Source organism: Vicugna pacos, chromosome 1 (genome assembly GCF_048564905.1).
Source record: "Vicugna pacos chromosome 1, VicPac4, whole genome shotgun sequence".
NCBI classification, from domain to species: Eukaryota; Metazoa; Chordata; class Mammalia; order Artiodactyla; family Camelidae; genus Vicugna; species Vicugna pacos.
This window is the reverse complement of record NC_132987.1, coordinates 26,445,972-26,463,386: the sequence shown is the minus strand read 5'-3', so window position 1 is coordinate 26,463,386 and position 17,415 is coordinate 26,445,972. Positions and strand designations below refer to the sequence as shown.

The 17,415-nt window shown below is 40.6% G+C and overlaps 1 protein-coding gene and 1 pseudogene across 2 annotated transcripts in view; one reads left to right on the top strand and one right to left on the bottom strand.

The window, feature by feature from the left end:
• Positions 1 to 17,415, top strand: part of WWTR1 (WW domain containing transcription regulator 1) — a 123,803-nt gene that overhangs the window by 67,568 nt on the left and 38,820 nt on the right. For both annotated transcript variants that reach the window (XM_072958961.1, XM_072958960.1), the window contains exon 3: positions 4,656 to 4,792. In XM_072958961.1, the coding sequence (XP_072815062.1) occupies positions 4,656 to 4,792 (137 nt within the window). The remainder of the gene's footprint in view (positions 1 to 4,655; positions 4,793 to 17,415) is intronic.
• LOC116281552 (U6 spliceosomal RNA) lies at positions 865 to 961 on the bottom strand (annotated as a pseudogene).

The window sequence follows — 17,415 nt, the reverse complement described above, 5'->3', positions numbered from 1 at the left end:
GGATGGGTTACATGCCTTGTCCACTGAGGTCACACAGGATCACAGCTACATTACTACTCAGGTATGTGTGACTCCAAGACTGTGGTCTTTCCAGAGCCCGCAGTGTCTTACACTGTGTCTCAGTAAGCTGTCAAGGGCCGTGGGGACTAGGGACCCGGGGGTGACTTGGACCTCAGCTGTCCTTGGGATGAGTCTGGAGATGGATTAGAGAGGGAATTGTCAGATAGAGAGGGTGGGGAAGGGTTGGAGGGCCAGAGGAAAACCGGAGGGGCCGGAGGAGGGAAGGGGAAGCCTGGAGGCCACTGCCCTCATCAAGGTGAAAGGTCATGCAGGAGGCTGGAGGGGTGGAAATCTGAGCTAAATTAACAATGCCCTGGAGGCTGATGGGAGGGGCCAGGCCGAGAGCGGAGGGTGCCTGGGGGGGTGGTAATGCTGCCTCCCTCCCCCAGTGATTTCAGTGACATTTTTAACACACAGAATTTCCCTAATACATAAAATGGCTTTCTAAATTGGTGTCTTTATTGAAGAACATGTTCATTCTGGAAGGAAAAATTACTTAACACAGCACAGTTTTCCATGAGCTACCATTCCAGCCAAATATCTTCTCACAGAAGTGCTGACCTTTCTTGCCCCTGGGCAAGGTGCAGGTCTCAGGGCTGAACCTCTTTTCCGACCTGGGGAGGTCTCTCAAAGACCCCGATGTAATTGCAGGTGAGGAGTTGGTCTGTCCTTTCTGCCACTGTGAAAAAAGGCGGTCCAAGAAATATTGGTCAAACGGGCCCCCAAAGGAAAAGGAAAAGACCACCCTCATCGTCTCTGTTCGAGGCACCGTTTCCACTGCACACCACCCGGGGCCCCCATGTGAAACCCTTGCAGTTTCTTTGCATGTCCTCCTTGTGCAGGGGCCATGCTAACCTCTGTATCGTTCCAATTTTAGTATATGTGCTGCCGAAGCAAGCGCCAGACTTTTTTTTCTTTTTAGTCCAGGAAAAAGAAAAAAAAATTTTTTTTTTGGTGTCAAGAAGAGTTTTTATTTCCCTTAGAAGCTGACATTCTTTTTTCTTTGAAAATAGCATGGGGTCAGGTAATTGATCCCATTTCCCTTCTTACTTTGGCCGCTGGAAGATAGGAGTCAAATCTGTAGTTTATCTGCAGTAACTTTTTAGTACCCATGACCTGCATATCCATGCTTCATTTTCCATTTTGTCTTTTTGTACCTTCATGAGTATTTTTGTTTTTCCTAGTTCTGAAAACAATACAACTGTTAAAAACCTGGGAAGTACAGAAGAATTTAGATAAGGGGGGAAGATCTCCAGAGAGCCCATTACTCATGTGTATCACCGTAAATGGTTTGGTATCTTTTTTCATTTTTTTTGTTCCATTTTCTTCTTCTTTTTTAAAAAAGATATACATTTTATTATTTGGATTTTTCCCTTAACGGAGGCACTGGGGATTGAACCCAGGACCTCGTGCATGCCAAGCACGTGTTCTACTACCAAGCTATACCCCACCTTGTTCTGTTTTCAAACATGAAAACTGTATAGAATGTGTGTTCATGGAATACACATCAATAGGCACATTGAATATATATATATATATATATGTATATATATTTCCCCTTACCCCCAAAAGAGAAACTAGACTTTTAAACAGCAGAGAGAGAGTTTCTTGAAGGGGACTCAGCAGGGCGAGACATCAGGGAGGAGGTGGGAGTAGTAGGGAAGTGGGGATTAATCTAGCTAAACTGCGGCTCCTGGCAAACAGTAAGATTACACTGAGAAATTCGAGAAAGGAAATGACTCAGGAACTCTAGCGAGGGAGAAGGGATGAGACAGCTGTATGAAAGAGCGTGTGTTTTATCCTGCTTTTGGGAATGGGTGAGGGGAGCTAAATGATTTGAACAATAAGGGACTTCAGTTTTCAAATCAAATCATAAGCAGTGGATTAAATTCTCGTGAGCAATGCCCTTGCTCTTGGCATTCAGACGGGGAGCTCCCTAGACATCGCATAAACTGAATTCTGGGGCGAAGCTGACGTGGGGTTGCCTGGTCTGCAGAGGCTGGGAATTAGAGTGGCTCTCTTCTCGGAGTTCTTTCCGAGCAAGAGAACTGCTCACTTCAGAAAGGCTCCCTCTTGTACTCCAGTCTTTGGGGAATACAGTGAGTGACACTTTTAATTAACAAATCCGCTGGGAACAAAACTCCTTTAAAAGTGTTGGCTGGGTGTGGAGTTTGAAGGGTGGGCTGCGGTGGCTCCCATGGTCCTGGGGGAGTTCTGGGGCTTGAAGCCACGGCTGAGTTGTACAGCTCTGGGGTCAGATCTCTCGGGATGAGGGCCAAGGCGTCCACCCAGAAAGCCTTGCACGCTGTGGGTGAAGGCTGGTCAGCCGTGCTGGCAGTCCACACGCATGCGGGGCCCATGTATCACTCGGGTGTGAGCCTTTCTGCCTCCCCAGATAGGGGAGCCCCAGCCCACATGTTCAGAATGGGAGGGGCGAGTGGAGGACCAGCATTTGGGAATGCATCAGTACAGTTCCTGTATTTTTCCTACCACTGACAGGTAGCTGAGTGTCTGTTCCCAGCAGTGTCCTTATATGCCTTCCACCATCTGGTGTACATCACTGCATTCCACCGGGGCTGTGCTTATGCTGGTCCTGACACACTGTCGATACCCATGGTGTTAGAGGGTCTAAGAAAGGCCCATGAAAGAGAAAAGGATTCCTCCCTTTCTGGTACCACAGTGGAAAGTATTCATGTAGGACACGCCTGCCTTGGAAAACACGTTTTAATGAGTCCTGAAGGAATAGTCAGTCAAAGGGTTTCTCATCTCTAATTATTTGCTAAAGGGAGTTTACTTAACTCTGACATCCTCCTCATCAATCGGTCCCTCACTCTGAAGGCCTGTGACAAAGTCTCTGAGGCTGGCTATTTGTTTCCACAGGACCAAAAGTGGACAAAAGGATTTTACGAAAGCTCTAAACAGAATTACAATGGTTATACTGAAGGTGGAACTAAGACCACTGTTTCTTTATGCTTAGGCAGTTGATGGAAGTATCTAGTTTGGTGTTTACCCCTTATGTTTTCTTAACAAGATTGTCTTAGCTCTTTTATTTTTATTCCTCTCAGTTTATCTTTGATTATTTTTAAAGACCACTGATGACTCCTACACTACGAAACTTAATTTTGCCTTCTTTACCAAGGCTGACTTTAAAAAAAAAACAACACACTCATTTTAAAGGTCTCCTTGGGAAAACACAAGTTTTCTCTTGAGGCAATGAATGAGTTCCCTATGGTAACAACTTCCATCCTGGGATGAAGAAACCTGAAGAACTTTAGCAGTGGCAGAATTCAGATGTGAGGAGACGGAAGCAAAAGAAAAAACATAAGACTCCAATGCTAGAGATTGCACTGATTTAGGATTAAGTCTAAATACTAATAGTGGTTTCCTACATTAAGGATTCAAGGGAAGCCATTGTTATTCGAAAGTAAGGTGTGTTTAACAGAAAGAGCAATCGCGCTCCTTTCCCTGTGGATCTAGAAGGGTCTACAGTGTGTGGGGTTGACATGGCCCTTTGGTTTGGGAGAGGCAACCTAGCTACATTCAGCTTCTGCTATCAAAGTTGTGTTTGATACATGAAGGAAGATCTCTGATACAGTTCATAAAGCAGAGTTGTGGCACCAAATGAACACGCTCACCTTTGAAAGAAAAACGTAATAAACTCTCAAAAAAGATAGAGTATACGGAGTAACCCAAGGTCTATGAGGCACCAGGGATGACTTGTGATGTGGTCTGGAAGGAGGCAGTCAAAGCTGGAGGACCCATCAGTCTTTCTAAGGACACTCTTGAAACTCTGGGCAGAAGCTGATTAAGTCATGATAACAAACGCTGGAAGTTGTCCATGACCAAAAGTCTAATCCCATCTTTTCCTCTAGAAACCTTTATGGCTCGGTATCTGGGTTTCTCCATAATCTGGCACTTCCTACACTTACTTCCTGCTCCTCTGTTCTCCAGCTACACAGTTGTTCCCCGGCATGGTGGAACAGAAGCTTCTTGAGGGTTTTATTTATTACCTATGTGGAGCTCGGTGTCTTACCCCTAGTAATATGATGTCAGTAAATGTCATGTTTATGAGGTTGGCTTCAGGGCCTGTCTTTGGCTGAGGACAGGAGGAAGTGTCCTCATTATGTCAATTACATGAGCCGGGAGGGCGTGGGAGGGCTGGCCGGCCGGAGAGCACGGTCCTGCACTGGGAGAGGAGTTCACACTGTGGTATCTCAGTAACTGGGTGGCCGTGAGCTCTGAGGGGCTGGAGGACGTAGGCTCCTCGGGCTGCGGGGAGGTGTGCTGGGGCTTGTCTGTCTCTGGTAAGGCAGAAAACTCTTAAGAGGGTGTTTGCACATAGGGGCAGCTGGGATGGCTAGGTCATGGAGTTGTGTTCAGAGAGTCCTCTGCAAAATCCCCAGTGTAGCCCAATTTGAATGGCGGATAAGTGGGCAAGCCAGACCTTGGCTGAAAACAAACAATGTGTCAACCACTTGTAAGCAGATCCTAAGGGAAGAAGAGCCAGCATCATTTAACTGTTGCATTGTTACTGGTGATGGTGATAATGATGATGATGCTGACAATTAAAAAGATAATTGTTTTCCTTCTTTTAGTCACATAGAAAAAATCACCACGTGGCAAGACCCTAGGAAGGCGATGAATCAGCCCCTGAATCATATGAACCTCCACCCAGCTGCCACTACCACACCAGCGCCCCAGAGGGCCATGGCCGTGTCCCAGCCGAATCTCGGTAAGCTTTGACTCGGATAAACAAATGCTCAACCAAGAGTCTCTGAAGCTCAGAAGCAGCTCTGGTTGCTTCAGTGCCCACCCATGCACCCAGATAGCACATCTTCTTCCCTCTTGGCTGTATCGCTGTCTCACCGCCCTTGCTTCCTTTTCTTGGCGTCTTGGTTATGCGGTTCACGGTACTGCTACTCAGGTTTACACTGTAACTCCAGCATCCTTTCCAATTGCCTTTAATGGAGTTCTTTGAAAAAATCACTTAGGCCTGTTGTCTTCATCCAGACCAAGGCAGGTAGGACACTTAGCCCCTTTCTGTGAATTTGGTCCCTGAAGACTGCCAAAGGGTACATTGCTGGCCTCACGTCTGACACCTGACACCAGGCTAGGTGTTTTCTTGCCTTACGTCATTCAGTCATCACAACAACCCTACAAGAAGTGACAGCATTCCCATTTTATAGATGCAGAAACTTTCCCGAAGTCCCAACTTCTGGATAGTAGAGCTGGAGTTGGAACTAAAATTGGTCTGATTTTAGACCCTTGGAGAATCTGTGGGTGGCTTCCCCTCATACATGCCCCAGCCTAGGACAGCTCATGTTTCCCTTCATTTTGAATGTGTAAGTATGATTTTCCACACGAGGCGAGATTATTTTCTGCTAATTGCCTTTACCTCAAAAGGAATACAGTTCTGCCCACCACAGATAATCAGATGTGAATGAACACACTCCAGCCACAGAACCAATCAGCTTTTGTTGTGGCCATTCTCCCCCATCCCCAAAGGCTAAAAATAAGAAGGCCAATTTTAAGGGTTTTTTTTAGAAGATGGTGCCATTTTCAGATCATGTTTCCATTTAAGATCAGTTATCCAGATACTGCTTTATACACAGAACAGTTAATTTTAGAGAGGGAAAAGAATCTCCTGTTGGATTTTCAGGAATGAACAGGATAAAAATGGAAGCATTTTTCCTAGACACCCTTCCCTTATACTGCGGCTTAGCCACAGCGAGTATGAACTCAAGGAGACCTGAGTCAGCTCCAAGTAAATATATGGTCTCTTCTTCCAGCAAGTCCGGATCTACCATTTTAAAGCTTGCAGATGTAAAATATATACAAAACAGCAATTGACCTGGGATAACCTCTGTTGTGTTTCATACCTAAAGGGCAGATCAAGAAAAATGGTGCCAGTGCTTCCCATGAGTCATTTTTCCTCAACATATGTGAGCCCAAGTAGAAAGCAGATGTGCGTGTAGTGAAGAAACCACAAACTGAGTAGCGTTAGACTGGTTTCAGGGTTTCTTTAACCATTTACTTTCCATTAAAAAGTCTAAAAATTGGTTATTAAATATTAACGTTTACTTTATAATTGATCACAATTGGAGAAATCTTTCATGGATCTGGCTAAAAACATTCGAGCACTTTTTCAAAGGAGTGTGCAAAAAATAAGCCTTAATCTGATGCCCATTCCTCAGTCCCTCATGTGTTGCCTGGAGCCTAGCAGTGATTCCAGTCACATGTGTGTTATATCCACTCTTCCGCACCTTACATTTCCCGCTTCTCTATCTGTACACACAGAGCTGCCTCATTCTTTTAAAAAACTGCCTAATGTTGATATGCTATAATTAGTTTATTTAACTAGCCTCCATCTGATGGCTATTTAGGTTGTCACTGGTATGTTACTTGTGTGCCCAATGCTGGAATAAATATCATTGTTTATTCTCTTTTATGTACTTTTCTTAATTATAAAAAGTTGTGCAACAGATAAGAAATGGACTAAGTTAAAATAAGGACCTTGAATGCTAAAAACTTAATACTGAAGGCACATGTGAGTCTGTCCCTCTCTGCCTCCCCAAAAAAGCCCAGTTGCTGGTAGAGTTGGTAATCTGAAGTCTGAAGCAAGCTTACTTGTGGCTGAATAAAATATCTTACTTTCCAGATTTCTAATAAATTGGGACAGTAAATTTCTCAGGACACACATTGTGGGGGTTTTCCAATAATAGATGAGTATGTGCCCCATTACACGTGTGTTGCTAGCCTCTCGAGAATCACATGTGTCCGAAGGTTGGAAACACAACTGGGAATGCAAAGTAAGTTTCAAAGTCCAGGAATAATTCACAATATGGTCCTAATAATAAATGATTTGCTCAGAATATTCTATTTCAAATTACAGCTCTGCTTATAGTTTATACTCTGTTATCAATCTCTAAAAATAGAATAGATCCCTTCTACTTTTCTTTTCCTTAAGATTTTGTATGTGGTATTTTATTTTCATTATTTTAGAAATAATAGGCACACATCTGTGTTTATATTTATTATACCTATGTCATACATACTGGTATATATATAAACATACTTAGAAAGTCAATATTTTGAATATGATTCAAAATTTCTATGTCTTAAAAATTTCAATGTCTATTTTACATCAACTGCATTGTTCTTTCCTTTTTACCTTTTGACCAGAGCAGATCCTTCCCCTCCTCCTATTTCTTCTTAAATCTAGAATTTTAGTCTTTTCAATGGAATATATCTGACAAAAAAGTAAACTTCACTGATAGGTATGAGTATATGTGAAAATGATGTCAAAATATAGTTAACATTGCTATCAGGTGATAGAATTAGTACCTTTTGTAAGCTAGTGTTATGTATTTCTAGAGATATGAGGTCATCAGTGACATAGCAAAATACATTTAACAGTAAGTCTCCTTATTTTGCCATTCTTTGTTTTTCTGTAGGTAAGATACGTGAACTTGGGCATCAGACAGTCAGAATCTGAATTCTGGCTCTGCCTATTGGTGACTTAATCGTGCCTCAGTTTCTCCATGTGTAAAATGAGGGTTATTTTTATAGTATGAGGAGATTGTGTGAGTTTGTAAGTAAGATATGTAGATCCATGCCTGGCACATAATGAAAAGATTATCATAATTGGTCTTTGTGGAAAGAAAGGTTTTATATTTTATTTAATTATAGAATGTTAGATTTGAAGACAATTTCATTGTTCATCGTGAAAGCTCTCAAGGGAAAAAAAGATTTCAGTCTGGTTAGAGTACAACACACTTTAAATTAGGAACACTATTTCTTACTTTAAGTGAAAATAGCGCACCCTGGTGGGAATGTTTCAATCCGTTTCACCCCTCGCTCCCCTGCATTCCCCAAGAAACTTCTTTTGTTTTTTTTTGTTTGTTTGTTTGTTTGTTTTTTAAGTGGAGGTACTGGGGATTGAACCCAAGACCTCATGCATGCTAAGCATGCGCTCTACCACTGAGCTATACCCACCCCCCTCCCAAGAAACTTCTTGACCGTGGATCTCTTATTTTTTTCAATAGATCTATTCCTGAAATGTGGCCTTTAAGTCAAATGATACTTTAATTAGGAGAGAAGAGACCTATCACTTAAAGGCATCCTGGAGTGAGTGACTTTGTGAAGGTCACTTTGTGAGCATACTTTTGTCAAGCTGCCTCAGAACGCAGTGAAAAGCTTCTAGTAGGGTGTCTAAGCTCACTCTCTTTTCAAATGCCGAAGTGAAATGAAATAGATGAAATAGACTCGAAGGGGTTATTTCAAACAGCCGTCTCTGGCTTGATCTAATTTTTATCTGAAATTTTTGGTTCTGTATTTACTAAATCAGGTTGTCTGTCAGGTTTCATCCAGTTTGATTCTGTCTGAGCAGCTTGGTCCCTTTGGAGTCTGAGTCCCTGGGGATCCTCAGCGAATGGAAGAAGAAAGGAAGGTCTTGGAGACTTTAGATAGTGAAGAGGAGCGCTCAACGCTGGGTGGAAGCTGTGTCACTTGGGGGCTGGCAAGTTATTTGGAATCCTCACTTTTATGTAACACAGTCAAGGGGGAAATTATACATGTGAAAGCTGATTGTTTTCATAACACAAACCAGGTAGGATCTCATGTCTTTTAAGTAGGTTGTTGGGGTGATAATTACTATTAATACTCACGACATTTTTTTTTGAAGGAGGGGAAAAATTGAAACATGAAAAAAAAAGACTCTATTCAGGCCCTATAATATATAGAACAGTGGGCTTGGGGAAATGGAACCTAAGGAAATCAGTGAGGGTGTTAGGGTGTGAGGGGTTGGGGTCGAGGGCTGGGACCTTTCTGAATAATGGTTAATGGGAAGACTTGGAGCCAGAACTAAGCTCCTCCTGGGTTAGACATTTACTAGTTGTGTTTGTTATTTAACCTGAGTGTCATTTTCCTTATCTGTAATATGATACAGATATAAAAGCTGTTTTGACCATGTAGGTCGTCCATGCCTTGGTACCTGGCATAGAGAAAGCCCCAAGGAGATGTGTTGCTATGACTGTTATTATTAGCTGGTAGTCTGGTTTTTCTTCACTTTTCTGGGCCCCATGGAGTTGGAAGAAGAGCCTGTGCTGTGTGCCTTAGAAACCCATCCTCCTCCTCCTCCTCCTCTTCCTCCTCCTCCCTTGGGAAAACCCAACCACGATCCCTGCAGCTTTTAGCTTTTTGGCACTTCTGCTTACACAATGCAAAAATCATCCTTCACCCCAGCAAGTGATTATGAGAAGATGAAGAGCCACACAGTTGTGCCCCAGTTCCTTCAGGGACAGAGGGAATTTGGGAAGAGCAAGGTCACTTCTAGCTCCACTTCCAGAACCTTATCCCTCTGCAAGAGTGACGGGGTCAAGGTTTTCCCATTTCTCAGCACACAAATACTCAAATCCTGCAATAACTTAAAATCTCCCCATATTTTAAAATGGTTTTACCAAGAGAAAGTGACAGGCCATTTTGCCTTTATGGTGATAATCCTGGTGATTATAAACCATGGGGAGCCAGGCTCTTGTCATACATTTATGGACCCTCTTTGTTGGAACAAGGCCCCGACCTGGGGTGCCAGCATCCTCCCAGACAGGACAGGAAAAATAAAGATTGTATAACAACTTCACCAGACTGCCAGCCCTAGCCAGTTCAAAAACTTCTGGTAAAGTGCAGCCAGAGTGTATTTTTAATGCTATAGGAATTTTTAAAATATCACACATGCTCACACACACACACACACTTCCCCCTTTGAAGACATGCCATCCACCAGGCCAGAATCTAAGTCCTCCAGGTCTGTCTTGATCTGTATTTCAAATTATAAACACATGTGTGGTTTTCTTGCTTTCTTTTTTCTTTCTTTCTTTCTTTTTTTTTTTTTTTTTTTTTTTGCAGGGTGTGCTTTTCAAGACAAGATGGAAAATCTTGTCTCTGTTCAGTTTCCAAAGTTGGCTCCTTCGTCCCTCTGGGAAGTGTACAAAGGCACTTAAAGACATTTTATCAAAAGCAAATAAAATAGCTAAGGGACACTGCAGCCTAGCATTGCTGAAAGTGTGGAGAAAGGTATCCTGAAAGTCAGATTTATATGTGGACTATCTTAAAAATAACTACTTTTTCCAGTAGTTTTTTCCTAATCAAATTTATGTGGTGAGTTTATGGCAGACACATCTGGCTACTGTGATTTTTCCAGCTCTGATGTTCTCACTACATTTTGAACTTAGGAAATAATAAAAATTTTAACAAAATAAATGAAATTAAAAGTCATAAATGAATAGAGAAGGTCAAAAAACCCAAAAGATGGTTCTTTAAAAGATCAATAAAACCGACAAACCTCTAACCAAGCTAACCAAGAAAAAAAAAGAAAAACAGAAATTATTAATACTGAAAGACAGTCCATCGCTACAGTAAAAGGATAATAAGGAATATTATGAACACACTATATGCATACGTATTTGTTTACTTAGGTGAAAAGAACTAAAAGACAAAGAAAATTCTTAAAGTATAGACAAAAGACTTGAGTGACATTTCCCAAAGTAAATATACAAATGACCAACAAGCACATGAAGAGTACTTACCATTAGTCATTAAGAAAGTCCAAATCAGAACAACAATGTGGTATCACTCACATCCACTAACATTGATATATTAAAAAATAAAAGAAATTAGAACCCTTCTTTATTCCTGGTGGGAATGTGAAATAGTGCAGCTGCTGTGGTTCCTGCTGCATAAATCAGCCTAACGCGCACAAGCATATATACACACAAACCCAAAGACAAACGGAAAAGCCTCCACACTTACGGTGGGGGCGGGTGGGGGTGATGAGGTGTTAGTGAGATTGCTGTGGAAAGTGGTCTTTATGGCAGGGAAGGAAGACTGAGGGAGCCAGAGGGGTTCTGGTTTAAAGGGGTCTTTTCTTGATTAACAAAAGAGGGAACAGTTTTCTAAGCGCCGTAGAAAATCAGTGTTCTTTTCTTCTTAGATCTAGAGGAATCCATCAGTTGTCAAAATTTGTTCTATTTAATCAGCATTCTTGAAGACTGCTCTTCTTTGAGGCTTCCCAGAGGAGGCTCATTACAGATCTTTTCTTCTAAGGCTTTTAAGGAATATGTGAAATGGAGGCTGAAAGCAAGGGATTTAATTCTTCTCGGGCAATAAAGTGGGACATAATAGTATATAAAGAGATGAACCCTGTGTTTTCTTGGGTATATTCCATTTATGTTTTTTTAAAAAATTGAACTGTAGTTGATATATTCCATTTAGCTTAATTTGGATGAATCTCTCATCTGTATCAGTATTCATTCATCTGCATATATTAAGATTACAAGATAAAGACCTATAGATGTTATAGATGTTCTTATGTAAAATTTAGACATTTAGGTAGTAAATTGCTTCTTTCATAAGAAGTCTCAAGAGCCATGAAAAATGTTTGGCGCCACAATTTTCCTAAGAAAATATTCTCCAAGGGAAAAAAAAATAAGAAAATATTCTCCAAGATAAAATTCCTAAGTAGTATGCTAGATAAACACTTCGGAAAACTGTACACAAAGATGTGTTGTTTTTAGTGTAGACCCCTCCAAATAAAATGGCTACAATATAAAAATAAGTATATTTGTAACCATTAAAATATAACCATTGTTGTAAGCAATACATAGCATATGGAAAACTGTTTATCATATCGTTCTAATTTGATAACACAGGCAAAATTGTGAGGCTAGGCTTATAATCTTGTTTTTTAAAAAAGACTTTGTTTAGATTTTCTTTTCCCACGAGACATTGCTCTCCACCTGCGTATTCTGTTTTCAAGTGCTCAGATGCCTCTGGTCATTAGCTGGCTGTAGGAACAACTACAGAACTGTGCTTTAGCACGGTGACTGGAGAATGCCATCATGATAACTGGCAAAAACCCACTCAGAAATCTAGTTTTTAGCTTGAGTTACCTGAAAAGAGAGCCAAGTGTCCTCACCAACCACTGCTACCACCACCACTGCTATCACTACCACTACTACTTCCTCTTCTTCTTTTTCTTCTTCTTCTTGAGGCTAATTTAAAATATCATCTAAGTTTCACGTGTCCAACATAGTGATTCATAACTTTTAAGGATTATACCCCATTTATAGTTATAAAATATTAGCTTTGTTCCTTGTGCTATACAGTATATCTTTGCTGCTTATTTATTTCGTACATAGTAGTTTGTACCTCTTACTCCCCTCCCCCTTCCCCACTGGTAACCACTAGTTTTCTGTGTCTGTGAGTCTGTTTCTTTTTTATATGTTTGTTTTATTTTTTAGATTCCACATATAAGTGATAACATATAATATTTATCTCTCTCTGTCTGACTCATTTCACCAACTTTGAACTGGGGTTTAGCCTGAAATAGACATTTATGGTGACATTGGCACTGGTCATTTTGGCACGTGGTGTTAGTGCGAATGTGAGCCTTGGGCACATTAAGGATGAAGCCACGTTCCAGAAAATTCTGTCCCCAGTCATACCAACTAAACGTCAAAAACTAGGGGAGACGTTGCAGTTTGGGATCTGGATTATTGAAATGTATTGTCTAAGTTCACAGGGTCAGTGCATAAGCCCACCTTGGACTTTGGTTTGCCGAGAGCTGGCCAAAAAGTCAGGCCTCTGCAGTCCTATACCCCTGAAAAATTCCGGAGGGGTGCCCCAAGTCCCAGACTAGAGCTGACCCTTTTAGGAAAGAGTTAAAGTCCAGGTCAAGCTTTTCTTTGGTCCCTTCTTTGTGTGCATGACCTTCATTTACTTATTCATTTTTAATGGAGTCTAATCTCTTCATCATGCTGTGGGCCTCTGTTGAGAGTTTTAAAAATAATTTTTGACGGTTCTAGTCCCATCTGCTGGCTGACTTGCAGTAAGTAGTTAGCCCCCAGGAACTTCCTTGCTGTGGAGAATTGCACTCAGTTTAACTTCTAGGCAGAGGGATTCTGGGAGGGTTTGCCCTTCTGCCACTTGTTCCAAATTGATGTGTCGAGTGACATTTGGACACTTTTCTTCGATCTCCTCTTGGGGGTTCCTGGTGATGTTGTCCCCGCCTGTGTGTGACCACCACCTCCCCCACCCTGTGTCAGCTGGAAGATTGATTTCTTCTTCCTTTCCGGGGGTCTAAATTTATTCCCTGAGTGTTTTGCAGTTGCTGGTGGTCAGGGACAGCTGTTCTGCCACGCTTGACTATGAATAATTCTCCGTGATGAAGTCAGCAAAATAATAGTATAAGAGAAGCCAGGAAAACAAGAGCCTGCATAGTCTTTTCTTATTAAGTGCTCTGAAGAGAGGACGATCACCCTCCTCTCCCTGGTTTAAAAAAAAAAAAAAGGCAGGAAAAAATGAAGTCCTTAAACATATTTGAGGCAGCAAGATTCAAGGATATTTCTTCTTCCATAGTATATAATTACCATTGGTCATTGTAGAAAATGCTGATCAGCAAAAAATGAGAAAACAGAAAACATTGTGATCTGACCACTCAGAATCACACGAACATTGACACTGTGTCGTTTTTTTTGTCATTTTTCCAATACAAATGTAAACAAAAAAGGTCAGAGAATTCTCTATGTTCTTTTTTGTAGCCTGCTTTTTTCACTTAATATATCACAAGCCTCTTCGCATTTCAGTCAGTATTTTTGATTAGCTCTTTGTATTGGAAAAGTAACACAGACATGGCAAAATATTCAAACAGTTGTAAAAAGTATTCGTGAGAAGTAAGTCTCCTTTACATAGGATCCCCCCCCCCCAGTCCTTCTCTCCTACCCCGGGAAACCTCTACCACCAGTTTCCTCAGTGCAGTTGTCCCTCATCCCCTGTTACCATGAGGAATTGGTTACAGGACCCCTGCAGATACCAAAATCAGAGGATGCTCAAGTCCCTTACGTAAAATGGCATAGTACAGTCTGCCCTTGGTATCCACAGCTTCAGCACCCTCGTGTTCTGCACCCACAGACTGGATTTCAATCCATGATTGATTGAATTCCAGGATGAGGAACCCGCAGATACAGAGGGCAGTCTGTATTCTAGAAATATTCTACATACATATGTATCCTTGGATGTATGTGCCTTTTTAAAACTAGACATATCTTAGAGAGCTTTCGAAATTAGTACTTATACATGTGTTTATTCTTTGTTAGCAGTAAATAATATTCCACTCTACTGATGTATCGTACTTTATTCAGTCTGTCCCTGTGCTGGAAATTTAGGTTCTTCACTGATTGTTTCCTATTATTAAACAGTGCTACCAGGTGCATCCCTGTATATAAATCCTTGTGCCATATGCTGTTTATGTAGAGGATAATTTTGAGGAATTCCTGGGTCAAAGGTTATGTGTATTTAAAGTTTTTTTTTTTTTCAGAATAATGCCGACTTTTGTTTTTTTTTTTACATTTTTTATTGATTCATAATCATTTTACAGTGTTGTGTCAAATTCCAGTGTTCAGCACAATTTTTCAGTCATTCATGGACATATACACACTCATTGTCACATTTTTTTCTCTGTGATTTATCATAACATTTTGTGTATATTTTCCTGTGCTATACAGTGTAATCTTGTTTATCTATTCTACAATTTTGAAATCCCAGTCTATCCCTTCCCACCCTCTACCCCCCCCCCATTTAAAGTTTTAATAGATGTTCCACTTCCCTCCAAAAAGATTATACCAATTTACACTGCTCCCAACAGTGTAACATTCTTTCCCCCTATTCGGGCCAGTAATGTTTATTACCAAACTTTTTAGTCTTTATAATTCTGATAGGTACACATTAGATTGTCATTGTTTAATTTGTATATATATATATATATATATATATATATATATATATATATATATGTATACACACACACACACATATATACATGTGTATATGTCTAAGTTATGAATGGACTTGGGCATATTTCTGCTAATGCACCATCATGTTATGTTAATGGCTGTACAATATTCCATTGTGTGACTCCACCATAATTTATTTAACCAGTTCTTCTATTGAGAGACATATAGAATGCTTCTGTTTTTTCTTATTGTGAATTATGTTGCAGTAAATACTCTTTTTTTTTTTTAATGGAGATACTGGGGATTGGATCTAGGACCTCGTGCATACTAAGCATGCACTCTACTACTGAGCTATTACCCTCCAGTAAATATTCTTGTACATAAATTTTTGTGCCTTCCTTTAATTTCCTCATTTTTCCAGTTTCTTTGGACTGTTTATTTGTTAGGAACGTGTAAGAATTCCTTAAAAATACAATTCTGACATGGTTTGGTTTTATAGAACTAATTAAGTAAGTGTCTTCAGATCACTCTGTGTGTTAGGGAGGATTTGTTTGAGGTGCTACTTCCCTTTACAAAAAAATGATTTAAGGTTGCCCCAAAAAGTGTACTTTCAACCAGGCACTGAGCTTTCCTACTTGCTCTGTTTCTCAGCTTGCCTATCCATATGTTTCCAACTAAAGCCATAAATGGAAGCTTCATTTGAAGTTTGCTTCCCAGTACATGTCATGCATTTCATTCCATATTATTTTCGTCCTTTTCCTTTCCAGGATTATATTTCTCAGACACCAGTGAAGAGTGAGTTGTGAGTTTTCAGTTTTGCCAAGAGTTAAATATTTGCAGAGATGGAAAAAAAATAAAGTAAAAAAAAAATTGCTGTGGATGATTTAGTCCTGGCTCACCAGACTTTCACTTAGCTGTTTCAAAGCTCACACTTTAAATATCAAGAAAAATATTCAGTTTCCATTCTTATCAATTGCCATAATGCCTGAATTAATTAGAATGCAACTGTAATTTCTCCTCACATGGAACTGGATCATCCGTCCTAGCACAATGAGTTCTCAGGGGAGCTGCAGATGGAAGGTTTCTGGACTCTCTGCCTCCGCTGTATATATTGTTTTTCTCTTGTGACTGCCTGAAACACTGCAAACAAGGGATTCTCCTCCAGAGACTCCACTGCTCCCATCTAAACATTTGCTATTTGTTTTCTTGTCTGTCTCTGCTCCAGTTTTAAGCACAAAACTTTTTCCCTTGCCATTTGAGGGAATCTTAGACACAAACTATATTAAAACAGGATGGCTTTGGCTTGAGACATTGAAACATGCTTCCCTGTATATGTTCCTTGCATTTTCGAGTTGCTTCTCCAGCCTCGACTCTGCCCTTCTTAACTTGTCCAGTTTTCCTTCTATCAGGAAAGCCAATGTGGAACCGTTTCTTCAGCTCTGACCCGGGGAAGTGAGGGCCTTTCACTACAGGGCCTCAAGCTTTACAGTCAACTAACTCTCTTGGAACCCAGCTTCCCCCCGAGAAAACTTGTAATTCTTTAGTCCAGTATCTTCTTGTTGGGCACGTTGTCCTGAGCTGTTTATTCTGAAAGACCAGCCCCATAGAGCATCTCTTTGTCCTGTCTTTCCAGGCTCTCTATCTTTTGAAAATGAGATTTTTTTCTCTTCTCTAAAAAAGTTGAGATAAAATTGACAGAAACATTATATTGTAGTTTTCAGGTGTATAGCACAGTGATTTGATATATGTATATATTGTGCAATGATCATGGCAATAAATCTAATTAACATTCATAACCACGCAGTTTTTTTTAATGTATCAACTGTAAAAAAAAAAAAAAACCACACACACAACCTAAAAGCTAAAAATTATGTTTTTTTCAAGGACCTTACTGAGGACTATAGCCTGGGAGGCAGCCTCTCAGATAGCTCTGAGGAACTGTTCCAAAGAGGGAAGGGAGGAGACAGAATATGTAAGAATTTTTGTTAAAAAAAAATATAATCAAACATCAAAAGTTACTGCTAATCAAAAAAAAAATAGACATCACAATGATTTTAGTGCTTTTCTGTGTATGGGAAGATACGAGTCTGGCCTCATTAAAGTTATTCTTTTGACATATATCTTTATTATCCCAGGCCAGTATCCTGTTTTTCTCCATCCTGTGTTCTCCTCAGGGCTCACTGTCCAGGCTGCTGCAATGGTTGATGGCTTGAGGGCTGGCAACATTCATTGTTTACTGAAATGGCAGACAGCATTTTTTTGCCCACAAATAACAGCTGGAGTCAGGAGTGGAAGGAAGTAGAGAGGCTAGGGGGAATGCTGCGTGTGAGGTATCAGAATCACACAGCCCCTGTTACAACTAGGGTTCTCTCCCTCCAAACTCCTCCAAACAATAGTTCTCAAAGCCATTGTGTAGTACTGGTTTCCTCCAAGAGAAATAACGTCACAGCCCAGCGGCTCGTATTCAACGCAGTTTGTCTGGATTCTGCCAGACTGAGAATTTTCAGTCTCCAGGGAGCTTAAGGTGTGTTTAGGGGAAGCTTTTTCTTTGTTGTTGCTGTGCTTTTTT